This window comes from Notothenia rossii (assembly GCF_949606895.1).
Source record: "Notothenia rossii genome assembly, chromosome: 8".
In the NCBI taxonomy this organism is placed as follows: domain Eukaryota; kingdom Metazoa; phylum Chordata; class Actinopteri; order Perciformes; family Nototheniidae; genus Notothenia; species Notothenia rossii.
The window spans coordinates 2,537,809-2,562,966 of NC_136906.1; the positions used below are offsets into that span (position 1 = coordinate 2,537,809).

The 25,158-nt window shown below is 45.2% G+C and overlaps 2 protein-coding genes across 2 annotated transcripts in view; both read right to left on the bottom strand.

The window, feature by feature from the left end:
- Nucleotides 1-390: 390 nt before the first annotated feature.
- eci1 (enoyl-CoA delta isomerase 1) lies at nt 391-7,497 on the bottom strand. Its single transcript, XM_079645617.1, has 7 exons — nt 7,147-7,497; nt 6,499-6,624; nt 6,130-6,257; nt 4,248-4,394; nt 3,258-3,379; nt 2,700-2,878; nt 391-1,444 (listed from the first exon to the last, which is right to left on the bottom strand). Exons 1-7 carry the CDS (start codon nt 7,187-7,189, stop codon nt 1,278-1,280), a joined length of 912 nt encoding a protein of 303 aa, XP_079501743.1. The 5' UTR covers nt 7,190-7,497; the 3' UTR covers nt 391-1,277.
- Nucleotides 7,498-8,232: 735 nt separating this feature from the next.
- The window catches only part of LOC307014336 (protein NLRC3-like), a gene marked incomplete at its 5' end in the record, with an annotated part of 38,067 nt that continues 21,141 nt past the window's right edge, over nt 8,233-25,158 (bottom strand). Inside the window, 6 exons of the mRNA XM_079642211.1 lie at nt 8,233-9,276; nt 10,246-10,292; nt 11,121-11,141; nt 11,347-11,387; nt 23,145-23,315; nt 24,325-24,498. Of these exons, the coding sequence (XP_079498337.1) occupies nt 11,140-11,141; nt 11,347-11,387; nt 23,145-23,315; nt 24,325-24,498 (388 nt within the window). The 3' untranslated portion in view covers nt 8,233-9,276; nt 10,246-10,292; nt 11,121-11,139. The remainder of the gene's footprint in view (nt 9,277-10,245; nt 10,293-11,120; nt 11,142-11,346; nt 11,388-23,144; nt 23,316-24,324; nt 24,499-25,158) is intronic.

Here is a 25,158-nt window from a genome sequence, read left to right on the forward strand (position 1 = left end):
TAAAGTAGAGACACAACATACTGATATACACCTGAACATCAGCAGGAGAGGACTCTTTAAAGTAGAGACACTACATACTGATATACACCTGAACATCAGCAGGAGAGAACTCTTTAAAGTAGAGACACTACATATACTGATATACACCTGAACATCAGCAGGAGAGGACTCTTTAAAGTAGAGACACAACATACTGATATACACCTGAACATCAGCAGGAGAGGACTCTTTAAAGTAGAGACACTACATACTGATATACACCTGAACATCATCAGGAGAGGACTCTTTAAAGTAGAGACACTACATACTGATATACACCTGAACATCAGCAGGAGAGGACTCTTTAAAGCATTTTTTCGAGAAAGTAGTGCCAAATTAAAGAAGTAACACTTTTGATTTTGACAATCCATTATTTAATCAGAACCACAGTTCTCTAACCACATGAATACAAACATGTTATCAGGCTAAAGCACATGTGTTGTTAGTCATGTTTTGTACATACATCGCACAGAAGTCCCAGGGTTACTTCCTCACTATTTGTTATGGTTCTTAAAAGGTACAGACTAGGCACTTGGTGGAGAACTAGAAAATCATTCACAGTTTGTTTCACTAATGTTGAGTCTATTTCAAAAACATAGCTAACTGTGGGCTGAGGTGGAGTAGCAAGTGTTTTTAATACCGGCTGGATCAAAGATAGTGGTAACTTCAACCAAAGTACTTTGACATTTGGAAAGAGAATGTATTTGTCACTGAATCATGAGCAGTGGTGGAAGAAGTAACCCATCAGTGAAGTGAGAGGTCTAAAACAACACTGTCAAATGAATGCATTGTTTGTGTTAACGGCCAAAAGCACCCCTATTCCAAATAAAATAGAAAATGACTTAATGTTTATAGATGCTAATTACTTATCCCTTAATTGGCTAATTGATTGATTGAAAAAGTCATTCTTGTACAATTGTTTGCTATAGTTTAATTAATTACAAAATACCATATCTTATAAACCCTTTTAATTAGGCAAAATGAATTAATGTACAGTAATAAGTACAGGAGAGACAAGTACAAGTACCTACATGTTGCACATTCAGTACAATACTTGAGTAAATGTACTTCGTCATACAATCAAACAATTAGGAGTACGTCCATTGGTCGAACCGGTATGAAGGCGAACTGCCGAGAGAGTCAAGGATCTTATCTTGACACCAATAAAAATATGAGACCAGATGTGTTTTTATATCCAACGCGACCCTAAAGAAAGTATACACGTTATTATTTCCCCTCTAGGCTCTTCTCTTTTTCAGCATCTCCATGTACCCGCCGAGAGACTTCTGGATGGAGTCTTTGGTGATGAAGTTGACAAAGTATTGGATGTCTGACTCTCTGTTGGACGTGAGCTTGTCGATGGTTTTCTTCCTCATCATGGATTTGGTGATCTGTCTGGCGTGGTCTGTGAAATGTGGAAATGAAGAGTTAGATCATCCTCAGATCAAGACATAATGACAAGTGTCTCTGTAGGGAATTATACCTAATGCTAGTAAGGCCAGAACTGAGTAGATGTTGTGAGCAGTCGCTATTTTCTAAATACATGAGGCTTTTATTTTGAAAAACATGCCTCTTTCTTAGCTTTCTGCGAGTAACTCTTTGGGGCTTTTACTTTGAAAACCATGCCTCATCCTTAGCTTCCTGTAATTGTGTAGTTACTTCCTGTGTCTTTTATTTTGAAAAACATGCCACTTTCTTAGCTTCCTGTAATTGTGTTGTTACTTCCTGTGTCTTTTATTTAGAAAAACATGCCACTTTCTTAGCTTCCTGTAATTGTGTCGTTACTTCTTGTGTCTTTTATTTTGAAAAAACATGCCACTTTCTTAGCTCTCTGTAGGGATCTAGTAACTATTTGGGGCTTTTACTTTGAAAACCATGCCTCATCCTGAGCTTCCTGTAATTCTGTCGTTACTTCCTGTGTCTTTTATTTTGAAAAAAATGCCACTTTCTTAGCTTCCTGTAATTGTGTCGTTACTTCCTGTGTCTTTTATTTTGAAAAACATGCCACTTTCTTCGCTCTCTGTAGGGATCTAGTAACTATTTGGGGCTTTTACTTTGAAAACCATGCCTCATCCTGAGCTTCCTGTAATTCTGTCGTTACTTCCTGTGTCTTTTATTTTGAAAACATGCCTCTTACCCAAACTATGTAATAGAAATATAGTAACTCTAAAGGACATTTATTTTTGAAAAAAAGGCTCATCCCGAGAATCTCTTTAGGATACAGTTACTCTATGGGGCTTTTATTCTGAAAAACAAGCCTCTTCCTCAGCTTCCTGTTACATTTCAGGTAATGTATGGGACTTTTATTTTGAAAAACATGCATCTTCCTGAGCTCCATGTAAGGATAAAGTAACTGTGGTGCATTTCTTTTGTAATACAAGCCTAATTCTGAGCTACCTCTTCCATTACAGTGACTCTGTGGAGCTTTTATTTTGAAAGCATGCATCCTCTAGCTATGAGGAGAAAATATAATCAAATCAAAACTTATCTAAGGAGCATATTGAATAAAATATGGTGATATAAAAAAGGTTAAGAGCTTAAAAGGTTAAAATAAAGGACAGTCAGTAAAATGCGGGTGGGTTTGAGGCTTTTCTTAAAATCTGAGAGTGATGCACAGATGCCTTTGTTCTCTGGAAGCTGATTTAAATATCCCAACACACCTGGAATAGCCAGCCACCTGCTGATGGTCTGCGTTGCCGCGGCGATGACCTGGTCTTCAGGCTCCAGCTGGTCCACCAGTCCGATCTTCAGAGCATCAGCTGGTTTGTAGAGGAGTCCCAGCTGAAGGGCCATCTCTGTGGTCCGCTGGCCCACCGTGTTCTTCATGGTGTCCATAAACCTGCAAACAACATCATCATCTTCATCGTCATCATCAAAAAAATTAATAATTATGACGTCGGCATGACCGGCAGAAGTTACACTTACAGTAGAAACCTATGAGGGCGCTGTAGGACACAGGTGTGTAATGTGCATGTTGAGGATGGAAGGTCAATCGGGGGCGCCAGGGGGTGCTGCAGCTCCCCCCAGGATAGCCATAGCACCCCCAATAAATGTATGTATTTTTTATTTGAAAATCTGAGGTCACAGGCTCCTCCAACAGAGCAACACAATGACACAGATAAACAGAGAGGAATAGTGAAAGTAAATACAAAAAGAAAAATAGTAAAAAAAAAAGAAGTGAAATTTTGAAATTCCAACAACTGATAATTCCTCCTCACCAGAAAGGAGCCACGATGCCCAGCTGCGTCTCGTTGAGGCCGATGTTGTAGCGAGGGTTATCCGCCATTATCCGGTAGTCACACGTCATGGCCATCAGACAGCCTCCTGCCGGACTGGAGCCCTGAGAGACACATGTTCCTTTGTTAAACTGATGATGATGTCAAGGTGGAGCCTCCTACTGTGGACGGAGGACGTGGAGGACATTCATATAATGGAAGAAATGACATATCGACTGAGACGGCAAGAAATGGTCAACGTTTAAGATTCAAACCAGCGACAAGGAATACTGACTGATTGAGAGGAACCGTTCTCACAAATGGTCAAATGAGAATGGGACTCTAAATGTTTTTATATTATCTCTGTATTTGTATCTATAGTTGTATAGGTCTCTCACAAACACTAAAAGAGTGGATCACATCAGTTCAGTACTGAAGTCTTTACCCTGGCTTCCAGTCTGCCAAATAATTGATTTTAAAATACCATTGCTGGTTTTTAAAGCACTGAATGGTTTAGGACCCAATTATTTGAATGATCTCCTGCAAAACTGTGAGCCATCCAGGAGTCTCAGGTCTTCTGGGACGGGTCTGCTCTCTGCTACAAGAGTCAGAACTAAACAAGGAGAAGCAGCTTTCAGTTTGTATGCCCCGACCATCTGGAACTAACTCCCTGAATCCTGCAGGTCAGCTGCAACTGTTACTACTTTTAAATCAAGATTAAAAACGTATCTTTTTGACGCAGCGTTTGGATGAGTTGTTCAAATTCACACTGCAGTTTATCCATGCATTTTATACCTGTTGTGTTGATTTCATTATCTTTGCTTTTTATAATGTGCTTCCAATGTATTTGTTCTTAAATGTCTTTTATTTTATTTTGTAAAGCACTTTGGGTTGCCGTGCTGAAAGGTGCTGTGTAAATAAACTTGTCTTGCCTTGCCTTGTTGTCATGTACGTGCACAGCTGTTGCTGTAATGATAATGTTGGTGGACCTACATTGATAGCAGCGATAGTGACCATGTTGGAGCCGTAGAGCTTCAGCCACATCTCCTGAACGGATCTCCAGAACGCTCCACAATGTTCCGGACTCTTCCCGTACATCTCCGTGATGTCCAGCCCGGCGGAGAACACCTTCGGCTGAGCCTGAAGTCACACACTCAGGGTCAATTATCAATGTAAACTGTATGAGGGCTTTTATTTTGGAAAACATGTATATTACTGAGCTTCTTGTAAGAATACAGTTACTCTATGGGGCTTTTATTTTGAAAAACATGCCTCTTAGTGAGCTTCCAGTAAGGATACAGTTACTCTATGGGGCTTTTATTTTGAAAAACATGCCTCTTAGTGAGCTTCCAGTAAGGATACAGTTACTCTATGGGGCTTTTATTTTGAAAAACATGCCTCTTAGTGAGCTTCCAGTAAGGATACAGTTACTCTAAGGGGCTTTTATTTTGGAAAACATGTATATTACTGAGCTTCTTGTAAGAATACAGTTACTCTATGGGGCTTTTATTTTGAAAAACATGCCTCTTAGCGAGCTTCCAGTAAGGATATAGTTACTCTATGGGGCTTTTATTTTGAAAAACATGCCTCTTAGTGAGCTTCCAGTAAGGATACAGTTACTCTATGGGGCTTTTATTTTGAAAAACATGCCTCTTAGTGAGCTTCCAGTAAGGATACAGTTACTCTATGGGGCTTTTATTTTGAAAAACATGCCTCTTAGTGAGCTTCCAGTAAGGATACAGTTACTCTATGGGGCTTTTATTTTGGAAAACATGTATATTACTGAGCTTCTTGTAAGAATACAGTTACTCTATGGGGCTTTTATTTTGAAAAACATGCCTCTTAGCGAGCTTCCAGTAAGGATATAGTTACTCTATGGGGCTTTTATTTTGAAAAACGTGCCTCTTAGTGAGCTTCCAGTAAGGATACAGTTACTCTATGGGGCCTTTATTTTGAAAAACATGCCTCTTAGTGAGCTTCCAGTAAGGATACAGTTACTCTATGGGGCTTTTATTTTGAAAAACATGCCTCTTAGTGAGCTTCCAGTAAGGATACAGTTACTCTATGGGGCTTTTATTTTGAAAAACATGCCTCTTAGTGAGCTTCCAGTAAGGATACAGTTACTCTATGGGGCTTTTATTTTGAAAAACATGCCTCTTAGTGAGCTTCCAGTAAGGATACAGTTACTCTATGGGGCTTTTATTTTGAAAAACATGCCTCTTAGTGAGCTTCCAGTAAGGATACAGTTACTCTATGGGGCTTTTATTTTGAAAAACATGCCTCTTAGTGAGCTTCCAGTAAGGATACAGTTACTCTATGGGGCTTTTATTTTGAAAAACATGCCTCTTAGTGAGCTTCCAGTAAGAATACAGCTACTCTATGAGGCTTTTATTTTGAAAAAACATGCCTGATCCTGATTCCTGCTAGGATACAGCTTCTGTATGGTGCTTTTATTTTGAGAAACATGCATCTTCCTCAGCTTCCTGAAAGGATAAAGCTTCTTTATGGGGCTTTTATTTTGAAAAATATGTCTATTACTGAGCTTCTTGTAAGCATACAGCTACTCTAAGGGGCTTTTATTTTGAAAAAACATGCCTGATCCTGATTCCTGCTAGGATACAGCTACTCCATTGGGTTTTTATTTTGAAAAACATGTCTCATACTCAGCTTCTTGTAGGTATACGGTTACTCTTCTATGGGGCTTTTATTTTGAAAAGAATAAGCTTCATCCTGACTCCTGCTAGGATAAAGCTACTCTATGGGGCTTTTATTTTTGAAAGAAAAGAAGCATGTGAGTATCATCAATGTTTGTTTGACACAGAGATTATTTTCTGCAATAATCCAAAATCTATAAACAGTTTGCTTCCCACTGTACCGAGGTGATGATGAGGCCTCGGCAGCTCTTATCCATCTCCAGCTTCTCCACACTGATACACAGCTCGGTGAGGAAGTCTAAACTGAGGCTGTTGACCGGAGGACTCTGCATGTGCATCACAGCCACACCTACACACACACACACACACACACACACACACACACACACACACACACACACACACACACACACACACACACACACACACACACACACACACACACACACACACACACACACACACACACACACACACACACACACACACACACATAATGGCAGATTAGGATCTTCAAAGGCACATGAAACACATCCCTCAAAAGATGCCCTTTTGACCCCGACACACACACGATATATTTAAATGTTTACCTGTGCTCTGGTCGAACTCCACTCTGATCTTCGGAGGCGTGGAGTAGTTTCTCTGCTGAGGGACGAGGAGAGGAGACACACACATTCTGATATCACTGCTGCAGGAGGACCGCTGGGAGAGGAGACCTACACACACACACACACACACACACACACACACACACACACACACACACACACACACACACACACACACACACACACACACACACACACACACACACACACACACACACACACACACACACACACACACACACACACACACACACACACACACACACACACACAAGGTCAGAAATGGACAGGTTAGGGTTCACAGAGATACAATAACAATAATATGTAAAAATAACACCAATAGGAAAAGGTAGTAGTAGTAGTAGTAGTATACATATGTTATAGAGTCTGGAGAAGGGTGTCCTTAGGATGACTCTTCTCTGAAGCTCCACAAAGTATCAGATATCTTACCAAACATTGCTTTATATGACACTAGTCCATATTGCGATGTATCCTAAATACATTATAACCTAACAGTCAAATGAAGGATAAAGTCGTAGTGAGATGTGACCTTTGTCCCAGTTGGAGCTAACAGCTAACAGCAGGAGACATGTTAGATATTCAGTACCTGTTATATGTTCAGACACTTACCCGTCAGTCCGCTCCTGCTCCTTAATGCAGCTCTTAAAGCCATGTTGTTTTACTTTATGGGTTAAATAAATAAGAAGCTTCTTAAACTTCCTCCAGTCTGCAGCTCCGAGCCTCTGCTTCTTCTTCTGATGAGTGTCTTGCAGCAGCTGGAGAGCATTAGTGCCCTCTGCTGCTGCGGAGGACAGAGGACATGCTGGATATTAAAACTGTAATATAATAATATAAATAAATACAGGTAAAAATATAATTGAATAATAAAAATGTTTATGCAATATTCTCGCCACGCCACGCAACAGCCTAGAACAACCTCAACCTATACAAGTAACCTCGTAAGCCATGCTACTGACGCTGGACAGTTTTTCAGTGTCTGCACAATAAACAGCAACATACACATTATGTAAATAAATAGCCAAATGATCAACGCTCTCTGTCTAATATGTTCGCTAGCTGTTTGTGTTGTTGCATAGCAACCACCTCGCACTGTTTCGTGCAGAAGGCAACCGAGAGACTATTTTATTTTGAACATCATTATTTAATAAAAACTATTTAAATTAGAGTGTGTATTTTTCTTTCATATTGTCACACTTGGTAACCGTTTGCTTAAATAATACAAATTATGTTAATATTAACTATAGGCTACTGTTAAGTATATTCATATAATAGTGTTGTCCTTGTTCCCTCTTTTAATGGAAAAGCTACTGAATTGGTACCTGATTGAAATACACTGAGGGAAACAGCCATGACGGCTTTACTGGTAATTGAGCCGTAGTTTTTAATCTTCCCACTATAAACTGTGCGTCAGTTTACCTTTTAGAACGCAGCAGTGTTCACCGCTTGTCAGGTGACGACGAACAACCAATCACAGCCCAGCTCACCTGTCTCTTCGGTAAACACCTGTCCTCAGTATATTAGCAGTTTTATTTTTACTGCAGGGCCAACGTTAGCCGGAGTGAAAGATCTGTACAGTGTTACACATGTTATGAGCTCTGCTGCTCCTCTAAGATACACTTTATTGATCACAATTTGGGACATATTTTTCTCAGAGCCGACTTTAGCTAGCAGCTCTTCAAAGACACATGAAACACATTCCTCAAAAGTGACCCTTTATTTAACCCTGAAATGATCAGTGCATAAGTACAGATACACACACAGAGATACACAGATATACACACACCCCTCTTGGGCCTCTGGTAGTCCCACGGCTCCATAATATAATCACTACTTTTCTTCTAAATGAAATGCGGACTTTACTGAAAGCATGGTGTTGTTCTGCAATAGCAGTTAGAAGAAAAACAATGGGTTTGAATGGAAGTCAATGAGGCATTTTTGACCATGATGGAGTCCAGAGGGAGTATCTGACACTACATCAAAAATACTAATGCAATCAAATCAATTTTGCTGCTAATCTCTGACATATTCAAGACTCAAATGAATATCAAAGCCCCCTACTAATATGGAAAATAATTAATGTTTTGAGATGAATAATGAAATCATTCAAATAATGAACAGGTATTTAAAGGGTTCAAATCCTGAAAATGATTGAATGTTTGTTAGTTTGAAGTTTTTAAGTGATTTATGAAAAAAAGCAGAATAAAAATATTGATGTATGATAATATGATTTAAAAACATGTAAGAATACAAGACATTGGATTTAAAAAAATTGACTCAAGAGATGAGAAAAATATAAAAAAAGGCCCGAGGTGGACATAAGGGTTAATCTGCTTGTAAAGTGTAAATAAGGATTTATAGAAGATGACTTTATGACTTTAAATGACAGTGGATGCATTTAACAGAGCTGCAATATTTAAATGTTGATATCACGTTAAAATGAATACAGCAGAAAACATGACATCATACATTTTGAGGAAGAATTAGTGAAATAATCAATCTGTTTAAATTCAGCGTAGTCGTGCTGATTCACCCGAAAAACACTGTTATATTTACTGCTTTCAAAAAAAGATTCTCTGTGAATTATAACAGTTTAAAGCGTAACATGTACATGTTCGCTGTATTTTCTTTGAACAGTGAGTGTTTCAGCAGTTCATGTTTTCTTTGTCGTTTTGGAATACGCTCTGATCAGATTTTCACAGCAAAATGCAGTTTTCCCATGGGACGTTTCTCCTCGTGGAGCTGGAAGATAAACAGAAAAACACTTTTATTAAATAACCAACAATCACTTCATACAGAGGTCTAATACACGTAGTGACTCTGCTACTGATAACATCTGCTCTGTGAACCACTTCCTGTCTTCTGCTTTAAGGAAAACTGAGATATTTATTTTCCTCAACGATCCCAGAGGTGGATGTTTGTTCCCTTAAAGTATTAATATGTATGTACTTACAGAATACAATACATGTACCAGTTCCTCATGAATCGCCTAAACGACTACACCTATGTTGTATCGAATCATCCAACATGTTTCAGATACATTTTAATTTACTCTGAGGGGTCGAGACTGGAAAAGGTTGAGAACCATGCATGCTTACACAGAGACCCCCTCCTCGTTATCCTGTACATCCTTCCCATCAGTCATATCCTCCGCCAACATGGCATCGATTTCCCGATGACACTCAACTCTACCTCTCATCACAGCCACCACCCACTCCACCCTCTCCGCCTGCCTTACAGATCATTAACTATGGACGCAAAAAACACTTCCTCCAACTCAATAAATCACAAACATGAATCGGCCTGGATTCCCTCACCTGTTCTGCCCAGTGATTCTCACTCACCATTGACAGCTCAAAGTCGACCCCTCCACCCAGATCTGAAACCTGTGTTATCTCACCCGATCACCAAACTGCCTTTTTCCAACTCAAGAACACTGTTTCACTGCTGCTGAAACCCTCGCCCTCATCACCTCCTGACTCGAGTACTGTAATAGCATCCTCTACGGCTCTACGTCCAGAACCCCCCCGCCCGCCTGCTCAACTCCACCCACCGCCGAGACCACGTCACTCCGGTCCTCCCCCCATGTCATAACTCCGCCAATCTGAATGACTGTGTTTGTTAAATGTGACTTTTGTAAAGCGTCTTTGTGTGTTTATTATATTAAATACAAATACATATTTTTAAAGAAGTGTTCTGTTATAGGATTACCTGTCTGTAGATTCAGGTGTGTTTTCAGGTGGGATGGAAACTGGAGCCTGGAATGATGAAAGGCACAAAGTGAGTTATTGTTATAAAAATCAAGCACAGCTCAATGAACCAGAGCAGAGCATCAAGAGACAACAATCTAAAATTCAAATGAGTCTAGTTCCTGTCAGCTCATCGTTGATTTCCAACGGGTAAGTCACGGGTTAACATGTCACGTAGTGCTGAGCCATGTCCACTACTGTAGCTCACAAAACAGTGCCAATCACAGCACAGTATTACAAGCCAATCAGAGTTACAGCCAATCACAGCACAGTAGCACCAGCCAATCACAGCACAGTATTACAAGCTAATCAGAGTTACAGCCAATCACAGCACAGTAGCACCAGCCAATCACAGCACAGCATTACAAGCCAATCAGAGTTACAGCCAATCACAGCACATTGGGGCGGGACATTGCTCACAGCTGAGCTGATATATAATTAAATGTATTCCTTACATGTGAAAAACCTAATTGGCAACAAACTGAATCCTAACTCTGATACGAGTTGGTAAATTAAACGTCTGTAGTCATGGTGACAAATCTTTGTTGCAGGAAAGCTTTCAGTACAATTGATTGTTTTAATGGAAGATAAACCGTCAGTTTGTTTAATATTGAGGACAGAAAGTCTCTCATCAGCTGCAGCCAACTTGATCATTCTCCAAAATGCCTCCGCGCCCCCCCCCCACGTCTCAAACCCGTCATAAATAAACTGTGAACTAATCAAACCTGAGCTTGCAGATTTCTCTGGATCCAGAAAAACACTGACTAATAACTACATTTGAATCAGTGGTGAAACCTCATCAATGAACTCCACACGGTGCAGCTGCTCCTCTCTCACCTCTCTGTCTGGCTTCACTTCCTGTTCCACAGCAGAGTCACCGGATGGAGGGAAGAAGTGAAGGAGAAAAGACATCAATAATAATAAAACTCAAACAAAGAGAAACATTAGAATCCTAAATGATTGAGAGAGCTGCAACAAGATGGAGTGAAACATGTTTCTGTTGAACCTTTTAGGATCAGAGTTTAATGGTTTGATGAACGGAGGATATGGTTTCAGTACTCACAGTTCTTCTGGGTCTTGGCTGTGATCGTCTCGTCATTGATCCTGTAGGGATGAACACAATCCAACAGTTATGGATCCAGTTTAAAATAAGAGTTTGTTCTTTGAGTCAGCTTCGGAGTCCTGACTGATCTAAGACTTTACATCCCATCATATCTTCTCTGCAAACACTACGACTGACTGCTCTCAGCTGCATCACAGGAAATAACAGGGGGTTACGTATTGTAACCCTAGTTATATTAGCACAGGTGGAGCCCTCTACTGGACTCTATGGGTACTACTCTCTATCATGCTGTGCGTGCTTTCACCTACTGAGTTTACGTAAACCTAGCCGGCCAATCGGGGCGAGCCTACCTGAATGCGCGCAGGCCCACAGTATATAAGGCGGCCACACCCTCCTACCCACTATCCTACACACTCTTCAGCGAGCGGACTAGGAAAGACAGGGCCCCCAGGTAGAGGGCTCCGCCTGTGCTTATATAACTAGGGTTACAATACGCAACCCCCTGCTATATCTCACACAGGCTCCGCCCTCTACTGGACTGAGCGGAGCCCCGATGTATACACGCCCTGTCATCCAACAACATCGACCCACCACACCGTCCCTGACCGGCTTTTGGCTAACATCCATTGCATTCCAACTTCCTCCCATCCGGTTGTAACCGTAGCGAAGTCGGGGCCGCAATTTGGATAAGGCACACTCACAAACGCTTACCTCGTGTAGAGTGTGCATGGAAAAAAGATCTGTGCGGAGACTCCGCCTGGAGCCTACCGCGCACCATGTTCCCCAGGTCTCTCAGGAGCATGGGAAAACATCAGTGCACCACGTCCCCCACACCCACACACGCTCCGTGTAGAGTGGGCATGGACAATAGTGAGGAAGGCTCTCCCAGCCTGCCTCCAGCCCTGTATGGGGCTGATTGCGCACCATGTCTCCCGAGTCCCTCAGGAGCATGGGAAAACACAAGTGCTTTATGTCCAGGGGGGGGGGGGGGTCCAGACACCTGCTGACCCACAGCCACCCCCACTCTCACCAGTCATGCGTTGCCTCGGCAAGCACAGACGACGAGAAGGAGCCAGACATGTCCAGGAGATAACATTTTGTGAAGGAGCCTGGTGTAGACCAAGACGCCGCCGTGCATATATCTTCTACACTCACGCCGCTGAATAAGGCTGTTGACATGAACAGGTCCGCCTCTGCTCTCCAGAACTGAGTCCAGACCTGCTTCTTCACCTCCGGGTGAAGCCTCCACTTGTCTGGTAGGGGTCCGCCTCTTGACATGAGGTCGCCCCCCCGTTCTCCCGTCCCGGGATGTGCAGGGCCCTTAGCGACAACACAATCTCTAAGCTGTCACCGTCGCCCCCTGACGCAGCCTGCAGACTGCCCGCAACAGGGATGCCCGTCTGCTTTCTGTCAGGGTGCCATGTAGTCTGCCTGCATCGAGCATCACCCCCAGATATTCTACCTGCTGGTGAGGTATGGGGGAGCTCTTCTTCCAATTGACCGCTACTTCTTTTTCAACCCAACTTGGTTAGGTGTAGGATCAATTGGGCTGTGTGAAACATTGCCCATTCCCTGGACCTGGCCATGACTATGAGGTCGTCCAGATAAAAGAACACCCTCATGCCATGGTCCTGCAGCGGTTGCAGCGCCGTAGCTCTACTCTACTCTGTCAGTACACAGCTGGGCCTCCATTCCCCACAAAACTGTGTTCAGGGGACATGCCAGCAGCTGTGGAGCCACAGCTAAGAAGCTGTATTATTCTCTGGTGGCCTACTCCGCTGCCAAACCTTTCATAAAAGGGAGTTTTGGCATGGGGGCTGACACAGTAAAGGGCAGATTTTCTACTGAGGTTCTTGAACGCACCGCGGCAGCTCCCGTGGGGTCGCGGCTCTGTCAAATGCCGTCTCTTTGAAACGGACATTATGGTGAAAAGTGGAAATATGGAGAGAGATGACTCTTACTCTGGGATAAATGCAATAATTTTCACTGAATGCATTTCTTACACACACATAACTCTCACTTGAACCCGCAGTGCTTTGACAGCACTTCGGTTTATTCCACTCACGTGCACGCGCCCACCTGCTGGCTCCTATACTGGAGTTTACAGAGGGGGCGGGGAGTGTGGGACAGTGTTCTTTCCACTGGGGATGAGCAAGAAGCAGCCTACTCCTCACCCACGTGACCAAGGAGATCGATCCAAAGAGCCCTTCCGTAAACACGGGGGCTCCCAGGAGATCAACACAGTCCTTTTGGAAAGTGCCATGCGGCGTGATCCCTCTCCGGGATATCACACGGCAGACAACGGCCGTGGCCACGATCAAGCTACAAATAATCGCTCCGATCTGGTGAGGTGAGGGCATCTCCAGCAATGAGCGAGATGCCCAACACACCCGTGTTTATTTGCAGTCGCCCTGTCACGCGGTAGCGTGCCAGAGCTCTTTTCAGCTACCTGCCCAGCCTGCTGCCCGCTGGGAACAGCTGCGCTCCGTGGTCATCACCTAGGGCGGTGGACCTCCATGGACCGGACCCGGAAGTGCCCGAAAACGGCAAACGGAGCCATCCGCCCCGCTGGAATGGCGAATGTGAATGGCACTGCCTCGGCCATATCCTGGTCCCCCGAACACTCTAAGCCAGGGGTCTGCAACCTTTTTGACCAAAAGAGCCATTTTGCTCCTTTTTCCAAAAAAAACAATTGTCTGGAGCCGCAAAACATATTTTATAGCTTGATAGCTAATAAAGTTGTATTTATTGTTATATCAGACAAAAACTACAGTTTTTTTGCATGTATTAGGCTATTTATTACATTATATAAAACTGTTAACCTCTAATAAGAAACAAAGAACTCCTATAAGGAGAATTACAAATAATACACAGGCCTACTTTAAAATAAATTAAACACAGCACTTGAGGGAGTCCTCTGAACATTAGAAGGAAACAAATATATAATTAAAATGGGCCCACTTTGAAATAAATAAAACTTATAGCTGCACCCTAAAAAGAGTTAAAGGTAGGGTAGGTAAGAATGGAGAAACCAGCTCGAGTGCGCTAGAATTTGAAAATACACAACCGGAAAAAATCTGCCTCTTCCTTCAGACTTCCTCACAGAGCCCCTCCTCCAACACACACGAACGCGCACATGACCAATGAGGGCACGAGATACATTTGTGCACAGATGGAAGGCTGACAGGCAGGTAGGCCATCCAGTTACTTTAGCCGGGCCGGCTCAGATGATTGGTCGTGCTTTTTACAGCGCTACGGCTTCCAGGGATGAATTTGTGTATGTAATTATTGTCAAAGCATTTAATATATTGCTATCGGGACGTTAAGAGCATTCCATGGAATATAACAAAAAGTGTTTTCTGAAATAAATTACATATCCCATTGAATTATGACTGAAGATCGTCAGCTGTCTTCCTCTCCCGTGTTGTTCCTCGGTACGTAAAGGCTGCAGCACCTTTGACAACTTCTCTCTACATATCAAACATACCGGTAAACCAGCATCGTTTGCTGTGAAAGCATATAACTCTGTCCACACAGAATTAAATCCTGTGTCCCTCCGGTACTTTTATTTGATTTATCCATAGTTCGCTCATCGAGCCGGGGGTCAGGTTATTCACCCGGAGGAAAAGGCGCTCGGCCGCTCGCGCGGGACCGTAGCAGGATGTGACGCATATTTTAGTTGACCTAATTAAAACAATTTTGTTTTTTATTTATGTCACAGTATAACCTCAAAATACAAGATACGAAACATTTTCAACCATGTAACAAAATATAAATAGTCCTACAAATACTTTTATTTTATTTCCTTCTTATTTTTGTCTAAACTCAAGGGAGCCAGAGCAGAGGGCTTAAAGGGCTGCATGCGGCCTGTGGGCCGCGGGTTGCCGACCCCTGCTCTAAGCAGAGGTGGTGCAGATCGGTGCCCGCGGTCAAACCAGGGCAGGTGGGGCATGGCCGAGCTTCCATTTCATTCATTTAACTCTTCGGTTGTCAGCTCGTCTGAAGAGAAAAAAGGATAGTGGGCGGGAGGGTGTGTCCGCCTTATATAGTTTAACAGACTGGTTATAATGTTGATGTTTGATGTGTTTGTCGTTCATAGTTTGTTTGCATTTTACAGAGTGTCAGTGAACGTGCCACTGTTTTGATGGACGGTTCTTGTGACCTGTAGCTGTGGGTTTGGGTGGGAGAGTGTTGTCTGGTTGGTTGGGGCTGGAAGAGGGAGGTTCCTGGGGAGAGGGACGCGGGAGGCTAGGAGAGAGCTAGCGGGAGACGTGCCGGAGAGTGAGAATACGACAGGGTTAGTGGATTGTTTTGGCGTGGTTACGGCCAACAGTAACCTGTGATCTGTATAATAAACTCCCAGATAAAGGACAAACTAAGCCTCTCTTTGTTCCTGTGGAGCCTTGGACTATGCTCTGCTGCTTGCCTGCTCCGCTCTGAACTGTGTAGCCGCAAGCGTCGGCCTGGGGAGCCCCTGAAGGAGCTCGCCAACGACATTGAGGGGCTGGTTATGCTCACATGCCTCCTGCTATCCATCAATCAATCAATGTTTATTTATATAGCCCAATATCACAAATGTTACATTTGTCTCAGTGGACTTCACAGTTTGTACAGAATATCAGTATGACAATACGACACCCTCTGTCCTTAGACCCTCTGTCCTTAGACCCTCTGTCCTTAGACCCTCACATCGTACAAGGAAACACTTCCAGAGAAAACCCACATTTTAAAGGGGAACATGGGAGAAACCTCAGGGAGAGCAACAGAGGAGGGATCCCTCTCCCAGGACGGACAGACGTGCAATAGATGCCGTGTATAAATTGAAAAGATAATATATTTACAGCATAGGTAGTCCAAATGTTTGGAAATGCATGAGTCTATAATAAGAAGATGAATCCACGAGGATGTCAGCAATCCTGTGGGAGCCATCAGGGAAGTAGTATGGTGAGAGTCTGGCAGGACCGCAGAGACAGGTTCAGCCACGACTCGAAGTCCAGGACTTAGATCCAGTACTGAGAGTACACAGGTACAAACAGCCAGAAAGACGGAGTAAGGTGCCCCCCCCCAATAGTCCAAGCCTATAGCAGCTAAACTAACGTGTCTACATACATGCACTCCCTTAGGATAGGTTGAGGGAAAAGGGTAGCAAGTAAGAAGTAGGAAACAGAGTTGGAGAGGCACACACAGGGAGAGAGGTCCCCACTGGAACCTGAATTGGTTAGAGGTAAGGAGTAGGTCTGTGCCTACGTTCCACACTCCCGGGCCGGGCTAGGCCTTCTCTGCAACCTGTTACCCTCTATTAGAACCTCAAAAGGTCAGAGAGGGGAAAGGTTTTGGATAAAGTTTTTAAATATAAGATCTAAGTTTTTAGGATTTAAGTGAAAGAGTACAAAATAAAATGTATAGGTGAAGAGGCACAACGTATCTACGTCAATGCACTCTTATTAGATTATTTTATTTTATCACCATAAGCTTTATCAAAAAGGAAGGTCTATCCAGAGTGAGTTAGCCCGGGACTGCTTCCTCCAGGGCCTACTACCAGCCGACCTGCGTACACAGACTTTGCTCGCCCACCCCAAGTCTCTACAGGAGGCTTTGGAGCTAGCCACAGAGAGAGAGATGCTATGTACTGCTTCATGGAGTGCGGATGACCACACACCGAAGGTGAGCGCCGCATGTGGTATTGAGCTGAATACAGCAGAGCCGGCCTGGGTGGAAAAACTGACACCGCTTGTGCGTGCCACCACGCTGAGAGAGGAGCAGTCTCCGAGACCCCTCCAAAGGATCTGCTGGGGGTGTGGACAGCCTGGCCATCTGGTTCGAGATTGCTCTCGCAGCACAGCTAACCAGGGAAACGGGGCCGGGTCTGCATAACCGGGACAATGCGGACCCCTGATGATGTGTCCCGTCCCTCTTCAAATGAGGAAACGTTGCAGCGCATTAATCAAGCGGAAGTGTTACAACCAACAGAAGAGACTGGCGGCCAGCCTGAGCAAATCATCAGGCTGGGCCGAACCTGGGTCGAGGACTGCTGGTATGCCCCAGTGACTATTGCAGGAACAGGCTGTTTTGTGCTGGTCCACACAGGTTCTTCAGCAACCCTGGTGAAGCCTGAAACGTGAGAAATAAAACAACTATTTTCCCCACCATAGTGAAATTACAGACAGTTACCGGGGGAACGATCTCCGATGGTGGGAGAGACAATTGTGAGAATGGGGGTGGGAAAGAAGTCTGTTCGCTGCCCAGTGTGGGTCGCAAACCTGGAAGATTGCACCCTGGGGCTGGATGTTCTTGGGACATTAGACTGTGTCATCGATACAAAGAGGGATACTCTCACTTTTCCAGACGGACAGGTCGTTCAGATGTGTAGGCGGCCACCCCAGACAGGCTGTCGTGTGACCCACACCATTATAACACAGACGACCGAGACAGTGACCGACGCCGTTCCTTTTTGCGACCCCTAGATGAAGGCACCTGCACAAACCCACACCCTGCCGACCCTGGACCCTTGCCTTCACCCAGTCATTGCTGCAGAACCTGTCGCAGATGAGAGTTTCAACAGTGACAGACGTCTGGCAGAGAAACTCTGATGGACTAACTCCCAATGAGCAGAACCTGCTGCTGCAGCTCTTGCTGGAACTCAAAGACTGTTTTTCACTGTCTGAGGCCGATGTTGGCCGGACAGATCTCATTGAACACAACATCGACACTGGAGATGCACCGTCCATTAGAATGAGACCACGACGCCTCCCTCTGGCCAGACAAGCTGCAGCAGATAAAGCACTGGGGGAGATGCAACGGGCTGGACTCATTGAACCCTCCAACAGCCCCTGGGCTGCTCCAGTAGTCATGGTTCCCAAGAAAAAGAAGGAGGACTTTCGGTTCTGCATAGACTTCAGACCGCTCAATAAAGTGACCAAGAAGGACCTGTACCCCCTTCCTCGCATTGATGAGGCACTCTATACAGTGGCAGGGTCTTCCTGGTTCTCCTCCCTGGACCTGCGCAGCGGATATTGGCAGGTCCTCCTTGCCCCTGAGGCCAGACAGAAAACAGCCTTCATCACCAACGGGGGTTTATGGTAGTTTAAAGTTCTCCCATTCGGCCTCTGTAATGCCCCTGCCACGTTTGAGAGGCTTATGGACCAGGTGCTGGCAGACATCCCCCGCCATGAGTGTGTTGTTTACCTGGACGACATCCTCGTCCATGAGAAATCCTTCGAATCAGCCCTCGGGGCCCTCAAACGTGTGTTGGTGAGAGTGGCTGGAGCAGGACTGAAATTGCACCCCCAGAAGTGCTGTTTCGTGAAGCGTGAGGTGACTTTTCTTGGGCACAGGCTAACGAAGGGCTGCGTCGGCACCATGGGAAAGAAGGTGCAGGCTGTGAAGGACTGGGCCACCCCCAGCTCTGTGCAGGACCTGCAGAGCTTCCTGGGCCTGTCCTCCTACTACAGGAGGTTTGTGAAAGGGTTCTCCTGCATAGCTGCGCCGCCGTTCCGCCTGTTACAGAAAGGAGAGGTGTTTTCATGGACAGTGGAGTGTCAGGCAGCATTTGCTTTACTACAGGAAGCCCTAGTGGAGGCACCGATCCTCTTCCCCGCCCTGACCCCACCCTTCCCTTCATCCTCTGCACCGATGCCAGCAACAGTGGAGCAGGAGCCGTGCTGGCCCAGGTGACACCAGAAGGAGAGAGAGTAGTGGCCTACTATAGCAGAACATTTAACAAAGCTGAACGCTGCTACTGTGTCACAAGACGGGAACTGCTTGCTGTGGTCAGCGCCATCCGGCACTTCAGGTACTACCTAGGGGGCCTCCACTTCACAGTCCGGACTGATCACTCTGCCTTACAGTGGCTCATGTCCTTCAAAGAACCAGAAGGCCAGCTGGCACGCTGGATTGAAGAGTTACAAGCATATGACTTCACAGACCTGGCGTGCAGCACGGCAACTCTGATGCACTCTCCCGCCGCCCCTGCTACAGTGATGACTGCCGCTACTGCGTGAAGAGAGCAACACAGGAGAGGGAATGTCTACAGGCTGAGGTAATATGTGCAGCGGTGGGACTAGTCGGGGCATCAACTGACCATGGACTTTTAGCTGTAGATGCTGCCGAATGGAGGAAGAATCAGGAGGGGGACCTCGACATCAGGCCATTAACCGCTTGGGTGGCTGCACAACACAAACCCCGGTGGGAACAGGTCTCTGAGTTTTCTTGTGCCACTAAAGGGCTATGGTCAATGTTTGAAGCCCTGCGCCTGTGTGATGGAGTGCTGCAGAGGGGGTGGAAGGAACCGCTGCAGGAGAGACACGGTGGCAGGTGGTGGTGCCGAGGACCCTGCGGGAGACGGTACTTTGGTCAGTGCATGGAACTCCAGGATCTGGTCACTTTGGGGTCTCTAAGACTCTCCGCCGCCTGCGACAGAGATTCTACTGGGGCCAACACAGACGAGATGTGGAAGATTACTGTCGCCACTGCGACAACTGCACTGCACGTAAGGGCCCTACCCACAGATCTCATGCCCAGCTCCAGCCGTTTCCGGTAGGGTGCACAATGGAGAGGACCGGGATTGACGTTCTTGGACCGTTTCCCCGCACAGAAAAAGGGAACCGCTACATCCTCACAGCCATGGACTATTTCACTAAGTGGCCTGAGGCATACAGCCTACCAGATCAAGAGGCAAAGACTATTGTAGACGCTTTGGTGGAGGGAATGTTTAGCAGGTTCGGGGCGCCTGAAGTCATACACACAGACCAGGGCCGGAACTTTGAGTCCCGAGTGTTTAAGGCTATGTGCGAACAACTGGGATCCCATAAGACCCGCACCACATCCCTTCACCCACAGAGCGATGGCCTCGTAGAAAGGTTCAACCGCACACTGGCTCAACAGCTTGCCATAGTGACGGCAAAACACCAAAGAGACTGGGACGCCCATGTCCCCCTCGTGCTAATGGCGTACTGGTCTGCGACCCAAGATTCCACTTCCTGCCCTCCTCATCTTAGGAAGGAAGATGCGCACGCCGGGCCAGATGATGATGGGCTTGCCCCCCGACGCTCCTGTGGACCCCCCAGGGTTCGAATATGCCAGGAAACTCCAGGAACAGTTGCAGTCTGCTCACGACTTTGCCAGGCGCCAGCTACAGAGTGCAGGGGCGAGGCAGAAGAGGAACTACGACGTGCATGCTAGAAGACGGCATTTCAGTGCAAGCGAGTTGGTCTGGGTGTATAACCCACAGAGGAAGAAGGACAGATACCCAAAGCTGGACAGCAACTGGGAAGGGCCCTGCAGGGTTCTGGAGAGACTGAGTGAGGTTGTCTACAGCAGTGGTTCTCAAAGTGGGGTCCGCGACCCCCCGGGGGTCCGTGGCACTCTGCCAGGGGGTCCGTTAAAAGTTTTCAGATTCATTAATTTAAATTATCATATCATTTTTTTTCATTTTTTTTTTTTTTACAAAAGGCTTCATAGTTCAACAAATAATATTTTTCTTTTTTTAATCTAAAATAGTTCATAGATTACGTTCTAATCTAACACATCTATACATTTAAAAATCAAGCGTGTCACCCGTTACCGTGGAAACAACATTAACTGGTACGTCAGTCAGAGAGTGCCGCTGCTAGCATCATAGAGATATAACACGGCTAGCATACTACGAAGATGGACAGATTTTTAAAACGACCGGTTACGGCTACAAATGAAGTAAATGAAAAACAAAAAACAAAAGTAAGGAAATACGATGAGGAGTATCTCCAATATGGATTTATTGAAGTGGAAGGGAAACCGAAATGTCTGATATGCCTGCGGTGTCTTGCCAATGAGGCAATGAAGCCTGCCAAATTGAAGAGGCACCTCGAGACCAAGCATCCAGATTATGCAAAAAAAGACCGGGCTTTTTTTGAGAGGAAGGGCGAGGACTACAGCCAGCAACAACAACGGATGGTTAATGTTACGTCTGTTTCTGCTAAAGCGCAGCGGGCCTCCTACCTGGTAGCGCAGAGGATTGCTAAGGCGCGAAAGCCCCACACAATAGCGGAGGAACTGCTGCTCCCTGCTGCGGTGGATCTGTGTGAGGTGATGGTGGGGAAAGATGCGGCTGCCAAATTGAGAAGTGTACCTCTGTCAAATGACACCATCAGACGACGAATTGAGGACATGTCTGCTGATATCAAATCACAACTGCTGGAAAGACTGAGAGGTTCTAAATTCGCGGTTCAATTGGATGAGTCCACTGATGTGTCCGGCTCTGCGCAGCTCATCGCGCTGGTTCGCTACCCGTGGGAAGGAAGGATTCAGGAAGATTTTTTATTTTGTCAAGAGTTGACGGGGCGAGCAACAGGTGAGGAGATTTTCAATGTTATAGATATGTTCATGGAGACTGGCAATGTGAGTTCCTGAATATTTTGTTTAGGTACAGTGTTACTTGCAGCTAATTGATTGATTGTTTTATGGGTATTCTGTGTTGAGATGGTGCAAATATTTTTAATACATATCTAATATCTTTCTAATACATTTCTCTTGTGTTGTTCTTTCACATAACTAAGACTATAGAAGTGTAAAAAAATAGGCTACGTCAGATTATTCCAAGGGACATACATGTCAAGTCAAGTACATTTTTATTTATATAGCCCAAAATCATAAATCAGAATGAGGGGGTCCTTGGTGTATTCTCTATCTTGTAAGGGGTCCTTGGCTGCAAAACAATTGAGAACCTCTGGTCTACAGGGTCCAACTGCAGCGGAGAGGAAGAATAGTTGCTCTTCACCGGGACAGGTTGGCAGCCAATCGGGGTACAGCGACACCACTAGGATCAGGTGGTGAGACACAGGGGGCTAAGGACACTGTTCTTTCTTCTTCCCAACCGCCCTCTCACAACCCAGGGACCTTGCCTTGTTCCCCACAACCTGTTTTTTTCCCCCCTTGCCCTACTCTGGGCCTGTCTCCCCCTGCCACAGACCAGGCACGGCCGCAGATAAATCGCAGACCCCCTAACTACCTGAGAGACTTTGTTTATTCCCTCGAGGACGAGGGACTTTGAGGAGGGGGGAAAGTGTAACGGACTGGTTATAATGTTGATGTTTGATGTGTTTGTTGTTCAGTTTGTTTGCATTTTACAGAGTGTCAGTGAACTTGCCACTGTTTTGATGGACGGTTCTTGTGACCTGTAGCTGTGGGTTTGGGTGGGAGAGTGTTGTCTGGTTGGTTGGGGCTGGAAGAGGGAGGTTCCTGGGGAGAGAGACGCGGGAAACTAGGAGAGAGCTAGCGGGAGACGTGACGGAGAGTGAGAATACGACAGGGTTAGTGGATTGTTTTGGCGTGGTTACGGCCAACAGTAACCTCTACAATAAACTCCCGGATAAAGACAAACTAAGCCTCCCTGTGTTCCTGTAGCGAGACGCTACAATACTGTGGGCCTGTCCGCGCATTCAGGTAGGCTCGCCTCGATTGGCCGGCTACGTTTACGTAAACTCAGTAGGTGAAGGCACGCACAGCATGATAGAGAGTAGTACCCATAGAGTCCAGTAGAGGGCGGAGCCTGTGTGAAATATAACTGCTCAGTAATCTAGAAACAAAAAACATGACAGGAAAACAAAACGGAGTATCTTTTTAACTCTTCTGTAAAATCCCATATGTCTGTTAAAAGGTTATTAACTAAATGTGGCTTTGCTTACAATGTATTGTTTTTGAAGAATAAAAGAAAGAGCCTGCAGTCAGTGGGTAACATCACTGACTTGTTGTGATCCCAGTGTGAGAAACACCTCCCTGTGTTTAATACAATACTGCTGAACCAGCAGAGACCCCTTACTGACCTGAGAGTCTCCAGTCTGCAGTCTGGACTCTCCACAAGATCTCTCAGCAGCTCCACTCCTGAATCCTGCAGATCGTTGTCACTCAGGTCCAGATCTCTCAGATGGATGTTGGACTTCAGAGCTGAGGCCAGAGCAGAACAGCTGATCTCTGACAAACTGCAGTCCCTCAGACTGAATAAAGAAAACAATGTTCCTGTTTGAAATAACTCCAGGTTTAATAATCTGTTCAGAGATGAAGAAGGTTAGAAAGTGGAAACTCCAAACAGGTAAAAACTGTAAGAGACAAAAAGTGCAAAGATCTCTCATTAATATTAAAGACAACGTGCTTCTCCTTGAATAATAAAGAGGTGACTTCACATCTGAAACTCTGCTCCATCTACACTAGCGGCCCCTACACATGGCGGCGTGCGTTGCCGCTTCAACGCTTCTGCCCATTCACTTTGAATGGGGTGACGTCACGATTCTCCGAACTGCATTGTGGGAGCAAAGCGTAGCTTCTCTCGCGGTGCTAGCTGCAAAAGTAGAGCCATGTTCTACTTTTGCCGCCTCGACGGAGGCGTCAGCCAATCGAATCCTACGCCAGTACAAGCTCTAGCCAATCAAACGGCGTGCTTGTGTGTCTGGGGCGGGAGATTCATGTGATTGGTTGTTGGTCGAGTTTCAGCCCCCCCCCCCGCCGGCAAGCGACAACGCACGCCGCCGTGTGTAGGAGCCGTAACTCATGATGTGCAGCCAGACCAATAAAACCCACAGAAACTGATTCAACTCAAGATCACAACGTTTACAAAGATCACAAATATTTCAGGATGAATTTTGAAGAAATTAGAAAAAAAACATCCAGAATATTTATTGTAGGAATAACGGAGTCATCAAATCACAGCATCTTCAGTTTGAACTATTCAGTCAGTAGAAGCATCGTGTAGCTTCAGAAAACAGAGACATATTAGTGTTTTGGAGTTTTAATAGAAACATTCATTTGTTTTATTTTAATATAATTTATTAAAAGGCATGCAGCAGAATATAAGATGAGTTTCAGGTGTTTGAGATGAGTGCATTATGCAGGGTAGGATAGCATTAAGATGCTCAGTGAGGATCAGAGTGATATCAGCCTGATGTCTGCAGCTCAGAGTCAACACAACTCTCTTCATCTCAGCACAGAAGTGAAAGATGGAGAACTGACCTGAGAGTCTCCAGTCTGCAGTCTGGACTCTCCAGAAGATCACTCAGCAGCTCCACTCCTGAATCCTGCAGATCGTTGTAACTCAGGTCCAGATCTCTCAGATGGGAGGGGTTGGACTTCAGAGCTGAGGCCAGATGAGCACATCTGATCGCTGACAAAGTGCAGACACTCATTCTGAATAAAGAAAACATGATTTGACATGACTTTAGAAAACAATGTTCCTTTTTTCAAATAAGTGAAGGTTTGATAATCTGTCCAGAGCTGAAGAAGGTTTTAATGTCAACAATGATGTCGAAACAAATCCCTAATAATCCAAGCTCAAACTCTGCAGCAGTTTTTCTCATCAGATCTTTACAAACTCCTTCATCTCCCTCACAGCTCATCTGTCAGGGTTTGGAAGGAAGGCAGGACCCAAACCCAGCAAATAACAAACAAGAGGTCAAGTAGTGGAAAAAAAAGCAAGCTTTAATCCGCCAAAAAGCAGATTACCAAAATAACAAGGACAAACTTAACATGCACAAACCGGGGAACAGGAACCAAACCAGGAACACAACGACGAACCAACAAGAAGCACGAGGGAAGACTAAAGCTACTTCTCTGAACTTCCATCCCAGCGTCTTAGACCCTTCCTCCAGGGATGCAGAGAGAGGCGCTATGGGTCGATCTCAAGTTACTTATTTTTCATTTCCTTGCACCTCGGTATCACCGGAAGTTGATTTTTTTTGCGCCATCTTGAGGAGCGTCCCATTGCCCTTATTTGTGCCCGAAGGATCGAGGATCGAGGAGCGATAACCGAGGAACCACCAGACCATCCTCCGGTGAAATCCACAGATA

Coding starts and splice junctions, on each gene's coding strand:
- eci1 (XM_079645617.1), bottom strand. CDS start 7,189: ATGGCTTTAAGAGCTGCATTAAGGAGCAGGAGCGGACTGACGG. Junction 3,380..4,247: donor TCACTATCGCTGCTATCAAT/GTAGGTCCACCA, acceptor TGTGTCTCTCAG/GGCTCCAGTCCGGCAGGAGG. Junction 1,445..2,699: donor CAGGTGGCTGGCTATTCCAG/GTGTGTTGGGAT, acceptor CACATTTCACAG/ACCACGCCAGACAGATCACC.